General features: G+C 44.1%; 1 protein-coding gene across 2 annotated transcripts; it reads left to right on the forward strand.

Moving 5' to 3' along the window:
* Positions 1-2314: 2314 nt before the first annotated feature.
* On the forward strand, positions 2315-9281 carry si:ch211-37e10.2. Of its 2 annotated transcripts, XM_037079919.1 has the most exons (5): positions 2315-2582; positions 2675-3395; positions 3836-4395; positions 5198-5264; positions 5460-9281. In XM_037079919.1, the coding sequence occupies exons 2-5, from the start codon at positions 2696-2698 to the stop codon at positions 6989-6991; spliced, it is 2859 nt and encodes a 952-aa protein (XP_036935814.1). In that variant the 5' UTR covers positions 2315-2582; positions 2675-2695; the 3' UTR covers positions 6992-9281. The 2 variants fall into 2 exon arrangements, with proteins under 2 accessions (XP_036935814.1, XP_036935815.1); XM_037079920.1 differs by lacking the exons at positions 2315-2582; positions 2675-3395 and adding an exon at positions 3473-3603 and having other exon boundaries at positions 3718-4395.
* Positions 9282-20383: the final 11102 nt, after the last annotated feature.

Consider the following 20383-nt stretch of genomic DNA (forward strand, 5'->3'; position numbering starts at 1 on the left):
AAGTGGGTTGAGGGTGTAAATAACCTGTTTTCAATTAAATTCAGCATCTTCGAGCTTCCTTAAAAGTTCACAATAAAAGCTTTATGGAGCCGTATTATGTTCTTTTTCTATTCTTGGTTTGCTTTTTAAGTCCCCGACTAGGAGAAAGCTGCAGCGACTACCCGTCTTTGCATGCACGCTTCTTGACACAGAGCTGTATTCTGGTTCAGAAGCTGCAGAGCTCCAGATGGTGAGGTGTGAGGTGTACAAGAGGGCATACATTAAAAGTCTCCATATTAAATCTGAGCGCTCCGACACACCTCTAAATACCTTTTTGCTTTGGCTTTTTTTCTGCTCCAAAAAAAAAAAAAAAAAAACGGGGTGGTAATGACAAAACCAGGGTTTCACCTTGCAGAACAAAAAAGCATTTGTCAACTGTAGCACCGGCAGAGGACAGGCTGTCACAGTGACGATGTGAAAAGTGATGCATATCGGAGTGTTGTGGTGCCCTCTGTTTGTACTCTGCTGTACTGTACATACCAAACACTGCTGAACTCGGCGGGTGGTGTGGAGCGGCCTGCACCACCTTGTTTTTCTGTGCAGAGCAGCGACCCACTCTGAAGGTTTACACCAGGAGGAAGACAGCAAAGAGTTAGTCGGATGTTTTTCTCTTTATGTATGCAAGTAATTAAAGTCTCCAATCAGCCCCCCCCCACCGCTGCTCCGCTGCACTTGGCAGGATTCAGTCGCCAACAGAATCTAACAAACAAAAGAATTTGAGATCTGTTTTTTGTGAATCTTGACGGGCTATGGAGGCCCAGACCTGCCAGGCTGACAAATAAGAAAAGTTAAACCTACAAAAAGTACAAATACAAATTATGAAGTCAAACTGATGATTATATTTAGTTAACAGAAGTCGGAAATGTCTAAATAAATGACAAATATAAGACGATCAGTAAACATCATAACATAAGAAGTCAAGATGGTGAAATGTTGAGTGAAGATTATGAGATATTAAAACTAAATGATGAGACTATGAGTCAGAAATATGAGAAAGGAAGTAAAGATTTTGAGACTCTACCTCAAAAATAATGAAATAATAAATAAAGATTACTTGAGATTAAATAAAAAATGTAAGAGAATAAATAAAAGCATTGAGGAAAAAGTAAAAAAATAATAATGAGATAATAAGCTGAAATGTTGCATTAAAGAGTCAAAATTATGAGATACTGAGACAAAAAGATGAGATGATATTTCACTAACTTGAGGTTTTTAGACTTAATTATAACTTATCACAAGAAAAAAAAAATATAAATTTTGAGAGAATAGGTCAAATGTTAGTAAAAAGTAAAACATGATTATCTTATTGTTCTGACAATATGAAACTCAAAATGATGAGAATCCAAGTCAATATTAGAATATAAATCAAAATTATTTGAGGTTAATTTAAAAAAAAAATAAAGAGAATAAATAAAAGCATTAAGGAGTTTAAATTGATTTAGAAGAAATATTATTGTCATGAAATTATGAAACACCAAGTCAGAATGATGAAAAAATAAATCAAAATTATGAGTCAAAATTGTCATAAATATGAGCGTTTAAGTAACATAATACATCAAAAAAGAGGTCAAATTGATGACGCTTCATTTGTTTTTTATGATTTTAAGTCAAAATTATGATAGTTCCCAAAAGTTTTTGGAAAAAAACATAAAAATCACGAGTTAAAAAAACAAAATAATGAGGGAATAAGTCAAACGTTTAAGAGAATGAATAAAGTAATTAAAATAAAAAAGTTAAACATGTTTAGAAGTTATTATTGTTGTGATTAATTATCCTCTTCATGGCAGCATTCGTCCTCCATACCTGCCTGACCTTGAAGTAATTAAACAGAAAAATGACATCACAACCTGCCAAACTACAAACATCCCAGCACTCATCAGCCTCAGATAACTTCCAGACACGTGTTTGTGCTGAAACACTTTTAAAAAAATGAGAGTATCCTGAGATCTGGGTCCAGAAACCGGCTGTGGGCTCCACATTCCTGACGCCTGCCACAAAAACTCTGACCTCCGTTGTCTCCGTCTTGTAAAGAAGAAGGGCGCTCGGTGTTGACATGGCCAGTATAACCTGAAGGACAGTGGGTCAGGAACCAGCAGCTGTCTCAACACTTTTGCATCTTTGGATGGCCTGTAAAGGTCACGGGAGAGTCAACAGTGAGGGGAAGGAAAAGTGACAGTCATGGAGGAGGAGATTTGGACAAACACTCTCCCCCCCCCCCCCCCCTTTTTTTTTCTTCTTCTTAAACCAAAAAGAAATTGAGCCAGAATTCATAAAGCTGTGATTCAGAAAGTGTTTCTTTTCCTCCTCAGTGGGGAATTCCTGTATGCAAGAAACAAGGCGGGGGGAGGGAGGTGAAGGGGTTAATTTGTGGCCGGGGAAACCTGATGCTAATTAAGTCTGAGGAATGCCACATACTGACATCGTAGCGCAGGAGCCCTCAGAGTGGCTCAGGCGTGGAGAGAGGCGGCAGTAATGCGTCTGTCTAATGTTTGTGCTCCTTACTGACAGACCTGAGAGCAGCCTCGCACAACCTGGAGCTGAAGGTAATCATCTGTCATGTCGCTCTCCATCAAAGTTTGTTTTGAGGATGGCTTCACAGATTGACATGGGGAGCTAACTTTTCCTTCTTTCGCAGGGGAGAGAAGAGGTCAAGCGGATGCAAAAAATGGATTTAGTGGCACCGGCGCTGTTGCTGCTCCTCTCCTGGGCATCGCTGCGGGCTGACGCAGAGGTCTGCCGCGGGGCGCACTGCTCCGGCGCGGAGCACGCCGATCCAAGACCGTGCACCGGAGCGCACTGCCCGGGGAGCAGATCCTCCAGACCTCCGCGCCAGTACAACCCGACGACGCAGGGGAGGGCGGTGCAGATAGTCGCCAGCCAACACCACGCGTACCCGGGCTCTCCAAGAGCGGCGTCGGAAGCGCACCACCCGGCGGCCGCGCAGCCTCTCCGCGGGCGGCACGGCGACAGCAGCGGCGGCGGTGGCGGTGCGCGGTTCAGAGCGCTGGACCCTCTCCCCGCAGGGTGCACCGATGTGGACTGCGCCGCTCTTGTGAAGCAATTTCAGCCCACTAATGACACCCGAGACTGTAGAGGGATCGAGTGCAGACTGCCGCCGAGGATACGGCCAAGTAAACCTCGAGCGAGGTCGTGTGTGGGAGAGGGATGTCTGGTCGGATCAGAGGAGAGCGTCTCCTCCGCCGCCGCCGCCGCCGGCAGCAGCCAGCTCCCTCCTCCCGTCCATCTGTCCGACAGAGCCGCGCAGTTTCTGGGAGATTTTCCGGAGCTTGGATATCCTTCGCCGGAACTTGGCGGCGCGCCTCTGGGTGTCCAACTCACATGTGACATCAAGCCAGGTCTGCTATCACCATCATAAATGTCATCTTATATAATTAATTGATGTGTTTACATGATTAAAGGCTGATTAATCTTTACAAAATGGGCTTGAGAGACAAGCTGATGAGTTATGATCCTGGCCTGACTTGCCTACTCCTCTTTATTGGCTTTGACTCCCTCTTCCCACCTGTGATCAGCAAAAGTGGATTCAGGTCTAGAAGGAAAAAGGTAGACTATGTTGACCTTTATCTTCAAATGATATCTGCAGCAGCTCAACTGGAAAAATGTCTCAGAGTCAATTGTCCAAGAAAATGTAGAGAGCTTTGATGTCTGTCCATATAGGAAACTTTCATCGGCTCTGCCAATAGGAAGGGGTCACTGGGCGTTCACACTTCCTGCACATCTCATTTAATCGGCTCCTCCACTGTCTGTCTGATCTCCATCTTTCATTCTGCACCAGGTGAGAATGAAGTTCCCTCTGAAGATGCCCTCATCCTGCACCTCCAGCTGGCCAAGGGTCAGGAGAAGCTGGTGGAGGCCCTGCGAGCCCAGCAGGTTGTCATCCGTGACCTGCAGCAGAAGCTGGCGGACCAACAGGAGGCGCTGCTCTCCCAGCAGAGGGAGATCCTGGACCAGCAGCGGCGCATGTACGAGCAGATGGACGTGGTGAAGGCCCAGTACGGCCTCCTCTCGGACACCGTCAAGCAGGTCTCCTTCCAGGGCCTGCAGGGCGAGCTGCAGAGCTACTTCGAGAACCACCTGGCGGGGCTGCAGAGCCAGGCCCGCAGCCACCTGCAGAAGTCCTACGCCGTCCACAAAATGGACGTGGACACGAAGGTGATGGATGTGGTCGGGGAGGCTCATTTGCCTCAGCCTCTGCTGGGGTGCCCGACGCCCTGTGGGCAGGAGGAGTTCTGCGATTTTCAGAGGGATCCACCGCAGTGTGAGAAGTGCACCATGTGTCCGCCGGGCTTCTTTCTGATCTCCCAGTGTTCTCCGACTGCAGACAGGATGTGCCAGGTGTGTCACCTTTCAGATACCGAAGCCTTCTCATGACTAACAGCCTTGTTGCTGTATTTATTTATTTATTTTTTTTTAACTGTTGTCTTGATGGTGAGACTGATATGTGTCCTATATTTGTGTTATCTGTGAGGTGTGAAAACCAGCTGTGATTGGGTTTCAACTGTTTCACCAGTTTGTCAGGAACAGCAACACTTAAAGGAGACAATGTATTCTAACTATTATTCTATTTTGGGTCACTACTAGAATAGTAGTAAATGCAGTTTTGAGAGTTTTTAGCTCCTGTCTCTTTAAGGTCCCCTCCCCTTTTGAATACCAGGTCTGCTCTGATTGGTCAGCTCTCACAGGCCTGAGCCGTAACTCAGCTTGGCTCTGTCGTGCTTTCAGCTCCCAGTTAGCTTCACATTTAGCCACAATATAGGCTTAAAATACGCAATCGTGTGACGCTACTGACGAGGCGTTTAAAGAGCCATATTTTCTGTGGGTCAGTAGAGCTGCCATTGGGCTTCTTTTTTTTTTTTTTTACTTTCAAGACCTTTTACATGCAAGAGAACATTTCGAAACATGGAAGGAAAGGACACAACTGAAAAAGCAGAACAGGTCTCCTTTAAAGGCCTTGATGGCTGCTGTTATCCCTGATTAGTATAGAAATTGATTTAAAGTGAGTTAATGAGGCAAAAAATATCAGCTGTCTGCAGTTTTAGTGCAAAAACATCGATACTGGCAGTCACAATTGCCTGAAACCTGTTATTATCACCCCAGATATATTCCTGATGTTATTCTCCATTTGTATAAATTGCAGGACAGAGATGAATGCCTCGAATTACCAAACATTTGTGGAGAGCGAGTGAAGTGCCTTAATACTCCAGGTGAGTTTAACACATCGCTTATTTCCCCCTAGAACCATTTTCTCCCTTTCTTTTATTCATAGTTCATCATGTTTGAGTACAATCCTGACAAGCAGAAGCACTTTTTTTCCACTGAGATAAAAAAAAATCCTTATGCACTGCAGCTCTTATATCTTCTTTTCACTCCTTGGATTCCCTCTGGTCTTGACTCCGCAGGGGGCTTCAGATGTCTGGGAGTGTCGGAGAGAGATGCGGTGATGGGCTTGTGCGGTCACGACTACTTCTACAACCAGGAGCTGCAGGAGTGCCAGGCCTGCTCCGACTGCGACGGAGAGCCTATCACCGCTCCCTGCACGGCCGTCGTTGACTCTGTCTGCGGCCCGTCTTCAGAGAGCCGCTTCTCCCAGTCGTGGAAGGCCAACGTGGTGGTTCCCCCTCCTCGGACTTCTGGCTCCCACATCTTCCCTGGGCTTCAACTAAACATCCGAGGTAAAGAGACGACGGATCTGCTGTCCAACGAGGCGGGGCAGGTGACGTTCCTGCAGCACGGCCTGGTGTGGTTGGATCATAACTTTGCGATAAAGCACAGCTGCAGGAACTTCCTTCAGGTGGGGATGAGGCTCAATGGGAGCCAGGAGGAGGAGGGCCGGGACCTCAGTGGCGCTCGCATCGAACAGCCAGATGGGAAGTACTTCCAGGGCGTCAGCGTCAGCAGCGGCGTCGAGGTGGAGCCCAACCACACCTTAACTCTGCTGCTGAAGAGCCCAAATCAACACTGCAACCACAGCAAGGATATTCACGTCTACGATGTCACCACTCCCTCTTTCAGCCTGCTCTGGTTGTCTCATGATACCGGTGCGGTAGCTATGACGGCTCAGTTGTCCCTGTTGGCGCACTACCAGACCAGCTACCGCCCAACTTTCCGCATGACCTCAGTGTCCGACCCGTACATGATCATTCTGAGCCACGACAACCGAGCCGTGCGCTTCACAGAGAGCGGTGTTGTAAAGTTCGTCCTCCAGCAGGCGCTCTACTCCATGGGCCAAACCTGCATTCGAGAGGGTTTCTCCTTGATCGCCTACACTAATCACAACGGGACCGGCCAAGAGGTGATGCAAGCCTTCAAGACGGGCGTCAACTACAGGGACACCTCCATCACCCTGTCTGGCGCCGTGAGCGTGAGCAGCGGAGACACGCTCAGCTTTGAGATCTCATCTCCGTCCCAGTGCAACATCCGCTACTTCGGGGACAGCACTGGTATCAGCATGTTGAGCCTCATCTGGATTCCCTCAGCGGTGTCATCAGCCCTGACTGCTACCGTGTCCAGGACCGGTCTGCCCTCCGGAGCAGTCAGGAACAAGCCGCTGTTATTCCAGCAGATCAGCGCGGACACGCCGCAGGTTCGTTTGGCGCGCTCAGGGGAGCCGAACAGCCGGAAGAACTTTGTATTCCACGAGAAAGGGACGGCGAACATAGCCCTGAACCTGAAGCTGATACACTCATGCAATATTGTAAAGCTCACCTTGCAGCAGGTGCGGGGTCAGGGCGGGCAGGCAGGTCCTGTGGCTCAGCAGGTGTCTGGTTATATGCCTGAGGGGAGCCAGTGGGCCAGCGTTGGGCTGCGGGCCTCGTTTCAGGTGCAGAACGGTACAGCTGTGTTTGTTACTCTGGACTGCATCCGTGGACGAGTTAACCAGATAACACACGAGGGCGGCACTAACATTTCAATCCTCTGGGTTGCAGTTTGAGCCAAGAGGGGATGAAACCTTCAGTAACACACTTTGTGAAAGAAAAAAAGACAGTTTTGCACGATATTGAATTGCAGAGCAGATTCAACAACTTACCAAATGACGAATACTGTTTGATCAAATATTACGCATATTTTGTCATATCATTGTTTTAAATGCATCAGCTGTTTAGACTTTTATTGTGAAAATCTCTTTTGTGTATGATGTACATCCTGTAAGTACTGCCTTTGCTTGAAGTACTTCGGCTGGTTGAGCAGTGACCAATTCTTCATGTAGAGAGTGTGTGTGTGTGTGTGTGTGTGTGTACAGTGTGTATGAGTGTGTGTACATACATGTGCAGTGGTGCTTATACGTGTGTGTGTGTGTGTGTGTGTGTGTGTGTGTATGAACGTGTGTAAACACACACTGGCATGCCTACTTTTGCATATGATTCGTACGTATAACCTCCCATTCCTGCACATATTTAACTTGCGTACTGTATGTAACAAACCTTTCTGTATTATATCGTTAGGCATTTGAAGAAAAAATGGTTTGACATTTCAAGGAGATTTGCTTATTTACTTTCCAGAGAGTTAAAGGTCATATTGATAACATTTTCACTGAGACAAATCTTTGTAAAGAAAGAAATAATAAATCTACCGAGTGTGTAGAAAGGATGAAAGAATGAAAGTATCTCTCGGCCTTAAAAACATTGTTATGATAGCAAGTTAATCATTTTAACTACTTTTTCAGGGCCAAACAAATGAGTAAAATGACTCTGGTGTCACGTGGTATCTTTGCTTCATCAGTGATCGATGGCCTTATTTGTTGCCTATGTGCCGAGCATACCGTACTGCCCTGATGCTAGCTAGATAGCGTAAGCAACGTTCGTTAAAGCAACAAACTGGCAACCGCTTGAAGGGGCGGAGGATTTGTACAACAGCGGTGTTGTCACATTAATGCAATTGTAACGGGATGATGGAATGCTGAATGTTTTCAATACGACCTTTAAATGAGAAGATTGACTCCAGTCTCAGCAGCTGCTTAGCTTAGCTTAGCACAGAGAAAACTGGAAACAGTGGGAAACAGTTAGCCTGGCTACTGTTAGAACTTATCCACACAAAAACTGCAGTAACTTTAGACCAGTAAGACCAGTAACTCCATCGTGGGATCTGCTGAGCTCATTGGCATCATTTGAGTCTAACCTGTTTCTCCCTGTTTTTAGTCTTTGTGCTAAGCTAAGCTAACTGCCTGCTCCTGGTAAATTCACACTAACAACACCAACACAAAAGTGGTATCGATCTTCTCATCTAACCCTAGAACAAAAAGTAAATACACGCATTTTCCAGAAAGTCAAGTCTTTAATGCTCTGAAGAGTTCGTCATGTAAGAGCTACGTATACGAAGATACTACATATTAAACTTTAAATACGGAGGAGTTTTTGGTATTGGATGATGTTTTTGATGATATTTATTTGCCTTTTATAAAAACAGGACTTTGGCATTTACACTATAGAATGCATATATTTGTCAGACATGAGAATAATATACAAAATATGTCCAGTATAATGCCTGTAATGCACTGAGTAGGCAGTGTTGATATTCAAATACATGCAGTAATAGCTTCTATTTTTTTTTTTTTTGCACGCGTATAGTTTAACACAGTATTGTGGAATGTGCAAACATCATACTTTGTTATTCTTTTGCCTGAATGCTGTTTCCCTGTGAAGAGTTACCCATGCGTATCGGTCCTAATTGCCTCTGTGTGTATTCTGTCCTCGAAACAATTAGGCACAATTAAGTGTTGGCAGTGAAGCCGCCACCGAAATTCTTCAGCTTTACTCTCACTTCATTATGTTCACTGTTTTGTTTTCTCTCTCTCTCTCTCTCTCTCTCTCTCTCTCTGTTGTTGTTGGGCTTTCTGCACATGTCAATGCATGCATGGTTGTTCAGCACCAAATAAAATGTACATATATTTTGCCAGAAAAATGAAATTTCTACTCCGGCATGTAAAAGCTAAATTGCCTTGTTGGTTTTAATCCAAAGAAATGTCAACATAGCTGCCAAAAACAACAAATCAGAGGGAAGATATTTCACCAGTTTGTTGGATGATCACCGTTGGCTTGTATGAATTTAATTTCGCACCATGCACACCTGAAGCATTCCTCTGCAGCCACATCACCTGACCTCTCGTGTGACCTGTATTCCCGTATCTCGACATTGATTTTATAGTGGACGTACCTATCATGAAAGTCATCATTCCACAGTGGGCGGCTATTATTTTCCATTAAAGTTAAAGGGTAAAAGTTTAAGTTTCAGACGTTACTCATTCCATCTAATCTCCAACATACTGAACCCATTTAAAAAGCCACCTTATTCAGCAGCAAAGGTGCCAGATTTTCAGACATAATACCTGGAAAGTCATACACTGTATTTTCCTCTCAATTGGTCTTAATCAAGTTTAAATTGTTCCTCCATCTATTACAAATAGGAGAGCTTTTTTCTTTGGTTTAAACAAATAGCCTGCGAGTCAATGAGAGGGAGAGAAGGGGGGCGGGCGGGAATAAGGTCTGGTTGTGAGAAACAATCAAATGTTTCTGTCGGTTGTCTGAATTGAAAACAGGTGTTTGAGCGGAGCGCTGCTCCAGATGTCTGACGCTGTAGATCAAATGAGACCCACAGCACATGAAGAGTTTCAGAGACATCAGAGGGAGAAACAGGGACAGTGAGTCAAAGCAGGAAAGAGGAGGAAAAGAAAACAGCAGAGGAGTGTGTGTTTACTGAAAACGTCGTCTTTAAAGCTCCCGTACGCGATATCGCCTACATTAACAGATAATCAGAGTCTACATACTCGCTTCACCCAAATTTTTAGTTCCCCTTACCTTCTATTTCTAGCAACTGGCAGCTGTTTCCACCAAAACTCACTTCATGCTTCCCACCCTGGCAGACAGATAAAATTAGCAATTAGCCGGTGACGCTGCCAAGTCAAACATCTCGCAGCGATTGTAAAGAGCCAGTTATTTTCTCCTGGAATGGGCAGAGGCCGCAACTACAAAAGTAGAGAACAGAACTAGATTCATCAAGTGGCCAGAAACACTCCAGACAGGTTACACTGATTGTTAGGAGACCTAATGCACACAGGTGAGATCCATCAAAGTGGCACCCAGTCGCTGGAAGTTTTGCTTCTTTTTGGCCACTTTCTTGTGAACAATAACTGTTTATTAACGACCCAAACCTCAGACCGTACGCCAGTTGTTACACAGGTGTGGTATTTAAGGAAGTAGCAGAGCTGGAAGCAGAAATTGATCCGTATTATCAACAGCACAAATTAGAAAATTCTTGAGATACGCCCCAGAAAGAAAGAGGGGAGAAAAGTGTGAAACTGGACTGCACAGGATGAATTTGAATATCTTTGTTGATCTCACGCTGTCATCAGATCTAAATATAATATGTTTTAACTCTTAATTCTACAACCATAAACCTGCAGAACTGATGGCATCCGAATTAGCTTATCTGTATATGAACGTTTGAAGACAATTATCATTAAGAATCAGGAGAGGAACCTGCTTAAAGTCGGTTTGGTTTAAAATACATGTTTTAGTCATCACAATCACGGGCGGAGATGGTCTGTCTTCACCCGAAAAATAACCGGTTTTGGTCGCACAAAAATGGCTGGAAACGTCCCCAGGTGTCCTTAAAAATATCCGATGGTGTGACTCAAACTGCGGTCGGCTGTCTGGCTGCCTTGTTTGCTGGTATTATGAAAAATCAGGAACAAAATAAGGAGCATTTTGAAATATTTTGACTGTGGTCTAGAGGAAATGAGCCGAAAAGCTCACCGGCTGAATAGCGTAGCTTCATAACTGAACTTGACTTAAACATAAGATTTCTTCAATTCAGTTACTAATAACACCATCAAGTTTTCTGTTGTAAGAAAATAATCCACTTAGTGTCTTTAAATATGGCCAGGCCAATAAAAATGTGATCAAGTCGTGCCCTTTTGCACCTTAACATACGTACGGTTGTACGGTACAGAAATCTTTTTTCAGCATTATTCTGTAACTCAACGGCAAAAACATCCATAATGAGGACATTTCAATTTCACAATGGATTTAATTTCCTTATTTAGACGATTTAGTGTGATTTATCCCCAGAAGAAACCAACAAGCTGCTTAAAAAATCAGCGACATCATTACAGATTTTCCTCACACCTCGTAAATCCACTGTTGAGCACCGCGGCGTGGGGAGGACTGCAGCATCAAGCACAACCACATGCTCTAAACATTTCTCTGTAGACAAGAGGCCTCGGCTTTTACAGTAACATCCGCTTCTGATTAAAGCGAGCCCGTCTCCAGCTTTGTCCTCTTTAAGTCAACATCGGAGCAGACTGGGGCCAGGTTTGGGTTAGGAGGGTGTTCACCTCGACCGCAAATCACCGACTGATGTGTCTATTAACATGACACCATGTTGTAGTTTCCCAGCACACACGAACAAATGATGCGGATTTAGAGGGTTAAGTTTCATATTTTCCAAACTTTAAAAAGCAGTAATTTTAGATGTATTGGCGTGTTCAGTTCCCTGAAAGGATTGTGCTTTTTGGAATCATCAGAGATTGCTGTTGTGTTTAAGTTACTTCCTCACATGCCTTCGACTGTTTGAGTCGAATCCAAACACGAAAAAAAAACCCCTCAGAAAGCAAATAAACTCACAACAGATGCATTGCGGTGATGAGCGATGCCTCTCTGTTTTGCCACAGATACGCTGGCATGCGAGTCTGCAGCCCATCCAACATGTCCTCAGACCTCAACGACTGGATAGGGGCAACTCCCAGAACAACATACATGAATGTTGGAGAGCACTACAGAGAGGAGATCTAGACCTTTGTCATCATGTGGTTGGCGTTAAAAGAGTTTGGTCACGGTGAGGTGCAGAAATGACTTGGATAGACATGAGAAAAGATCATGGTTTTGGTTCAAATAAGTATGTTTGGATAAAGTGCAGTAAGTTATGTTACGTATAAGTTAAAGATGTTAAATTTGGACTTGGTGGACCTGGTTTCAGACGGGACACGAACAGCAGTCTCCCGTCTTTGCTTAACCCATCAGTCCACCTCAATCCCCACCGTTGCGTACATTATCATTCTTTATACTACGTCCCCTGACTTCCTCCTTTGCTCCCATCATATTAGCGGCCACTAGAGGTCACCACTGGACAATACATGTAAATATGTGTCGTACAAAGCTGCTGCACAGATGACCTACACCTTTGTTTTTTTTATCTGGTGGCCCATCAAACTGCATGTGGATTGAATTAAATGTTTTACATAAACAATGAATCATACTGCGTACTGTATGTTCAAGAGGTCGCTCTTTGTAAACTCCAGCATCTTTGCTCACTGTCACCGCTGTCATGCCAGTATTTCCAGCAGCAGAGCTTTATTTTGAGCTCTGAAAACCGACTGTATGCTATCTGCTCATGATCAAACAGCAGAAAGACAGCAGTCTGCGACTAGCTAGCTGAACAAATTCAAGCATTTAGCAACAAAAGAGGAGGTGGAGACCAAAAACTGAGCACAAAGGTTAAGCATTCATTTATAGTCAATGTTTTGATGTTATGGCAAATTTACGATATGAGCCAAGATCCTTGTCCATGTCATACATATCATGTTGATATTACTGCAAAATGCATCATATCACTTTCAGATCACAGAGGAGTTCAGAAGGGATGGTGGTGGAGGAGGCTGCCAATCCAGGGACCGCAGTTCCAGACTCCATTTCAACATTGTAAGCGTGAAACCACTGGATATTTTTAAGAAGCCCTCGGGACAATTTCCAGCTGAGTTTGTGGCTGTGTTTATCATTTTACAATCCCAGGGTTGCAAAACAGTCCCTTTATGCTAAATCACAGAAAAACCAAAAAGAAAACATACTGTTTTAAAGAGTGGCGCATGGAGGATGAACTGAGGAGTCATTGAGGAGTGAAGGTGCTGTCTATTCTGGTGGCGCAGTATTGGACACTTCTGTATGTTTTGCCAGATGGCGGCAGGATGAACAGACTGTGGCTGGGTGACTGTTGTCTTTCAGTATCCTTTGGGCTCTATACAGACATCTCAAACATGTCACTGATGTATCATCTCTGACGATTAATTTAATGGTTGTTGACATATCTCACTCAGAGATGTTGCCCTCCATAGCAGCTAACGTGGTTAAAAATTAGCTTCTTGTCAAATCATTCATGAGACAAGCGCGAATTTCTCTGCCTGTGGGAGAAGTTTGCTGAACTTTGTCGTGTCTTAAGTGCAAAGCTAGACAATCCTTATATGTGAGTTCCTCATAAGTGTTTTTTTTTTCAGTATTCACTTCATCATTAACTCTCCATCGTCCTCCCTTTCTTGCGCGTCCACTCATCTGTCGCTATCCCCTCCCCTCCTTCGGCCATCTGTGCCGGTGTTTTTCTCCTCATTAGAGAGCTTACTGATGCATGAGGCGATGGGCTGGCAGGTCAGTAGCCACTACACAAAAGTGGGGCTCGTATTGAACAGCCTGTGAAAAAATTTCTCGCTCTGACAAACACACAAAAAGTTGACCATCTAGCTCTTTGAATTTCTGAGATTTTCTACGTCACTGCACATAGAAAAAAGTCTATGGAAGACAATTTATTCTTTTATAGCTGTGGTTGGTTTCTTGAGGATGGTTTGTCAGTCCAAACCTCTACTACAATTGGAAATAATCATGCAGGAAATGCTGTATCTCCCTTTTTCCAGACTTGGCAAGACTTCTGCATAGTTCCCTCCAGTGTCGGGTAAATTCCCTGATCGCCAGGAATGCAGAATTTAATTTTCTTGTTCTTTAGCTGACCTTAATCATTATTGCGTCAAGGGCAATCCGAGACTCCCGAGCCACAGGGATCAGTCGGTCTGGGTGTGGAAATAAATACCTGTGTGTGTGTGTGTGTGTGTGTGTGTACAATACACGCATATATATGTAAAAGGAAGTGAGGCCTGTCTTGCTCGCTTCATGAAGAGGCCATTTAAAGCGATGATGATGAATAATAGGTGGGCTGAATGTGTGCGAGGGAGTCCCTCTGGTGTATATTTAAATGGCGGAGAGATGCTCTCTCACTCATATCAACTCCCCTGTGGTCCGGGAGGTTAATTGCTTTCTCCGGCAGGCGCTTACAGATTAACTATCTCACTGAATGCATCCATACAAATGACTCTGCATATACCACAATAAGTTGGGCAGAGTTTTGTGTATGTGTGTGTGTGTAGTAACATAGTGTATGCCACAGTGAGGTAGGCAGGCAGGGTGCATAGCGAGGTCGGAGAAGCTAATGAGCACGACTGACTTTGACTGAAGAAGCGGGCTCGACGGAGGATGTTTGGATTAAGTAGTGTTCAACAAAAGTGAAACAGTTCTGCATTTATGTTATCAAAGCAGGTGCAACAAGGTAAGCATGGATTTGGGGATTTGCAGGTGAAAAGATGGATATTTTCACCGGCTAAGTCAAAGTTTTTTACGCCAGGCTGTGTTACAAAAAGTACATAGGCTACTTGAGTAAAGTATACATAAATGTATACACAGCATACAGTTGAAGAACTAGAAGTAGAATTAGCAGAAAAATACTCAGGTAAAAGCATCTCACTATTGGACTGAAGTAAATGTACTTAGTTGCATTGACAGTTCTGATTAATTACACCCTTGATCTTATTTTTGTGGTTCTGCTCAGTATTTATTTTTGGTTTTAAGAAGATGACATTATACTTGCTAAATAATTGCTCAGATCTGGGAACATGGACGTTTCTAAGACTTACCTAATAACCAGAAGATTTACATCTTTATGGGATCATTACACACTTCCAGTACCAAGGACAAAATAAGACAAAAGAATAGGAAAGTGAGGGTGTTTTAGTTGCCTCACCCTGACACTATCTTTTACGATCCTTTCTTTACCGTAACCTGCAGCTGCCACACGCAGGTGTTTTCTAAACTGTCCTTGAATGTGATCTGTGGTTTTTGCAGAATCGTCCCGTATCAACATTCTTATCTGGCAATAACACTTCAGCTGGAACCAAAAACCAAAAGTGAGCAAGCTGTGAATGTTGGTAATTATCCCCCATTGTATATGTGTGCATGCACAGTTTGCCCATCGCTTTCGCTGTGTCTTTTACAAAAGTTTGGATAACCTAGAAGTTTGTTTAAAACATGTCGGAGTGTCTGATTGTCCCTCCTGCCTCATTGGACTAGTTAACAGGAACAAGCTGTCACGCCAGAGCAGAGAAGGTGAACCCAACAGCACTCAAAGAAGAGGCAAACACAAAGGAAGTGCAACAGCATGCTCAATGAAACTCTACAAAGACTGTACTTAAGACTGGACTTACAATACAGTCTAAACCAGTGAGGGGACGAGGTGCAGGTGGAGTGAGGAGGATAAACACAGGTGGTAAAGAGTGGAAAAGGGCAGTGTAGGTGTCGAGGGAAAACAGGCTGGTGAGAAGCACAAGATAATTGAAGGGAAACAAATGACACCACAAAAACTCAAAAAACACCATAAACACAACAGAGCCATACTGCACTATCACCTCATAAAGCCGACATGGTGAACATGTGAGCAAATCCTTGTTTATTTACAAATCAGAGACATACGGAACAACATTTGCTTTCATTTTACACCATGTTTTTGTCCAACATAAACTCTGTTCTTTCCAGATGGCAACCAACTGAATACCCCTCCCTTCCCTTTCTCTTTCCAAGCATGAAGGAGAACCCTCGGGACACTTCAGGTAACATCAACCCGATCACAAAAATGCATCCTATCACGTTCAGATCACATCTTGTGCACTGACTGTCATAGCAGCAGGCAGAGAGGGGACGGTGGTGGAGTTGAGTCGAGAAGGCTGCCAAGCCAGTGACCACAGTTCCTGACTGCGTTTCAGCATTGTAAGTGTGAAACCACTGGATATTTTGAGAAAGGCGTCGGGGTGATTTCCAGCTGAGTTTGTGGCCGTGTTTATCATTTTACAACACCAGGGTTGCAACAACAGTCCCTTTGTGCTAAATCACAGAAACACCAAAAAGAAAACAAACTATTTTAAAGAGTGGAGCGTGGAGGGTGAATTGAGGAGTCATGGAGGAGTGAAGCTGCTGTCTATTCTGGTGGTGCAGTATTGGATACTTCTGTATCTTTTGCCAGATGGCGGCAGGATGAACAGACTGTGGCTGGGGTAGGTGTTGTCTTGAAATATCCTTCGGGCCCTGTGCAGACACTAATATCACTGATGTTCTGTAGCTGGTATCAGACAGGTTCTGGGAGGTTTTAATCACCCGCTGTAGAGCCTTTGTGTCCTGGGCCGTGTACAACCTGACCAGCTTATGATGTTTCCAGTCAGGATGCTCTCTCTCTCTGGTCTTTAAGCAGATCTTGTGACATCTCATGGTGTGAATGAAGCAACCAAATGCAGGTATTTTAAGCCAAAACATGATCTCTTGTCCATTCTGGGATACTGAAGAAACACGCCAGACTTCCTGGAAGAGAACTTGCTCCCTCTGTAGATATAAAAGTTCAATCTCAGGTAACAAAAGCAAAACAATTCCTAGTTTCAACTAATTATATGTAGTCTCCCCTTAAATCCTGCACATTGGTCCTTTAAAAATTGTTGATTAGTGCAGCTTTAAACATAGATGTCTTTTGACCTCTAAACCTCTAAATCCTTATCAAACTCCCAGCCGGACAGCTGATAAATAACACAACATGTGGGGGGGAGAAAAGAAAAACATGCCTTTGCAACTTCTTCTGCTGTCAGCCAAGCATGCGGCCTCTCCCCTAAGGTGACCGGGCTTTCATGTGCTAGCCGAGTCTGTGTCAGAGTGAAACCAAACACCAACGGATGATCTACCAGCTTCTGGGTAGACATCAGGGCAGAGGCAGAGTTCAGCGAACGTGAACGCCACCAATTCCAACAGACACCAACATCTGGCTTGGCTTAGGCGCCCTACACACACACACACTAACACACACACACACACGGTCTGTTTTCAGGAAAGACTTCAGTCGTTTATAGATGCATGAGAATCCTTTTGGCCTTTCTGTCAGAATGCTTTGGTAAGCCTCTCTCAAGCCAGCCACCCTGATTTTACCATCTGTTGCCGCGCTCATAAATCACCGCCGAGTTTGAGAGAAGAGTATCTTCTTCGTCCTAAACTTTACGACATGTTTGCTACACTTCTCCTTTTTCTGCGACCGCTGTGTTTGGACAGCGCAGCTCTTCCTTTTTCTTCTCCCGTGTAATCACATGTAGGATTAGAGTGTTGGGACTTTACAAGGCACCGTGATGTGCTCCACATGGCCTGGCCCGCTGTGAACGCTGAGCAGATCGTCCAGGTGACGCCGGTGATGAACTGCTCACGTGGGAGCGTCGAGGAAAGGAACCTTGCTGGGTGAATCTCTGAGAAATGTCTGACCTGGTCATTCAGTCATTAATCTTCTCAGTCCCTGAGTTAATTTTCAATCCACGGAGCCAGGGATGAAAATATTTACACTCGGTGGAAGTTTCCAGTCATGATGATAACCACAGCTGAGTCTGCGGAGGCCGCGTGTCAAGGTTGATTGAAATTAATTTGGTCTCCCGACACCAGGATCCAAAATGTGATGTCAAGAGCACACATAGGTAACTCCTTGATGATAATTAATGGAGGATGAGCTGAAAAGTCATTTCGTCTCAGTGTGGCTCTGCAGCAAGAAAAGAGGATCATAAAACCCCCCATGTGGGCTGTTGGGGAGGATATCTCACAAAATCACCACATGTGCATCCTGTGTGTCTGATGCTTGGTGGGTCTGTGTGTGTTACGTCTTCAGTGTGTCAACACACACGAAACCAGAACGACACATCCTGTCACCCTGAAATAACGGTGTGGTTGATGGTAAGTGATCTTTAACGGAAAGACTGGCTGAACTTAGTATATTTGTATTTATGTATTTTCATGATCCCCAAAGAAAATTTGCAAGAAAAATTAAGATAGTAATAGGTATATTTGTTCACTCATGGATTGTATTTATGCAGACAATGAACCCCTTTCAATTTAGATACTCCGTGTGTGTCCTGCAGCAGTGATCTTAGGTAAAACTGTCAAATTTGCACTAGAAGATAGTGAAAAATGATAAGAAACCGAGGCAAAAAGTGGGAAATCTGTTGAGAGTATTTGTTGTCCCCAGAGGAAGAACCCTAATACTTGTAGAAACTCCTCTGTCCTGTCCTGTCACACCAGTTTTAAGTGAACATTTGTATTTGTATGCAGCAGATTTCAACATCTGTCAGTTGGATCATCATCCCCTAAGATGAACCATTTCCATTTTGCACACTACACACTTTGGGTCAACCCCATTAACGCTTTATAATTCAGCTGCACTGCAAACTACAGCCTCCAAAATGACCATAACATTGAATCAATTCACGAAGGACGATTTGGGCTGCATTAGTTTCAGCTATCTTGTTATCAAACAAACAGATGGCTATTAGATTTGCTGGACAGTTCGTGCTTCCAAGGGTAAAAACCTCTCTCAGGACAAACTGCACGATATTTTCAGCTGGTTCACATATCCAGATTGTGTAAGAACTATCAAGGATTCATCCCATTTATTTTCTAACCAAGCAGTTTTCAACCAGATTCGAAGGCTGAGCAGTGAAACAGATTTTCCTCTTCATCTTCGACTCTCTGGGGTTCCAGATTGATCAGTGACGGCGTTTAACTAACTCGGAGCTCGTCTCAAACTGCTGCGTGGAAACAGTTAACTGAGTGATTACATGTCATGTTTGTAATGTAAGAACCATTCATTTCCTCTGAGCGTCTCCGTTCAGAGCCAGCTGATAGTGTGCGGCCCAGATGTTTTATTTAAAGCGCTGCTACACACTGTAAATATCTCACCCTCTTATCTGGACCTTGTTTTTTGTCAACTAAATAAACAGATACAGTAACTCTTTGGTGTCTGGCTGTGGAGCTAGTCTCTGTCATTCCCATTTCCCATTTTCCTCGACTGTACTGCGTGTTCGTGCACGAGAGACGAGACGAAGCATCTGGGAACCTTTCACATACTTGTTTCATCCTTTTTTCTTCTCTGGTTTGGACATAAAAGGAGGCTGTAATCAGAGATGATTGAGGGGGAATATGTAAAAATAACAGCTCGTTCAGACAATAACGGAAAACAATATTTATTTGCCAAAAATGCTCCAGCCACATTTGCAGTGCATGTCTACTCTGAGGCCCGCTGCTCCCTCATGACTGAAGTGTGGGGCAGCAGTGCCACCTAGAGAGACGATCGCAACCTGCCAGTGATGTTTCCTCACCGCAGTGACGAGACAAGCTTTTTGTCTTACAACTGTCATTATTATATTCCTATAAATATTTTGTGTGCAAATCTGCTCTTAATTTATGGTGCATTATAAGATGGATTTTTTTTAAATGCATGTTTAATTAGTTTTCTTTTCTTTGCAGGGCTCCAATAGGTCCTTAAAATCCATGAAATATTGTGAATTTGGATGGAAAAATATCAAATTATAACATTTATTTTCATATTTTTCTATATTGTTGTCTTATGTAAAGCCTGCAAATTTTCCATGTCTATGTTGGGTCCTTTCTATGGAATTAGGCCAAGAAAATCCTTGAAAAGTCCTTGATTATGTAACTGTTACCTTGAAATAACAGCTTCAAAACCAGCAGCAGGTAGGATCACAGTGTTTGACCCTTTAGGGCACCAGCTATCACTGATTTTGATGCAACTGGAATACATTTTACAGATAAAATGCTTTCCTGAAGGAAACCTGTAACTGTAGCTGGGAGTTGGCTCAGCTAGCTGACGCCGGGTGTAGGTGGTGTTAACGCCGCTATCACAGCAGCTTTTCAGGTCTGGGGCCAGAATGGGCAGCAGGACAGGAGGGGCGAGCAGCAAGCGTAACTGGGCTAATAGCCACAGATATGACTGAGGTGAAGCAACTGAAGAGGACACTGATGGAGAAAGAAAAGAAAAGAAAAGCAGGCAGAGATTTAACCAGGGGAATCAGTTGTCATGTTCGCATGTAGTTCTGCATCTTGGTTTAATTCCTGAAGCCTTCATGTGGGCAAAAATGACGAACTGTCTTTCTCTGCCGATGTGCCGCTTTGTGTCGAGCATCATTTTGTAATTTTAGAGGCACTGAAACAATCTGACACGTTACATAAACATGAACAATGCTGCACCGTCATCACCCTCCTTACCTTGCAGTGCCACTTGTCATGTCCCAGTTTGCTGTTCGAGGACTCTCTCACCAGTTTACGTAACGGTTCAAACTCTCCTCTTCACGTAACACTGTGCTTTTGTATGAGGCACAGCAAACGTTACAGAGAAAGGATGAAGGAAGAGGAAAAAAACAATAGCAGCGATC

The sequence above is a fragment of the Acanthopagrus latus genome, chromosome 19 (assembly GCF_904848185.1).
Source record: "Acanthopagrus latus isolate v.2019 chromosome 19, fAcaLat1.1, whole genome shotgun sequence".
NCBI lineage: Eukaryota > Metazoa > Chordata > Actinopteri > Spariformes > Sparidae > Acanthopagrus > Acanthopagrus latus.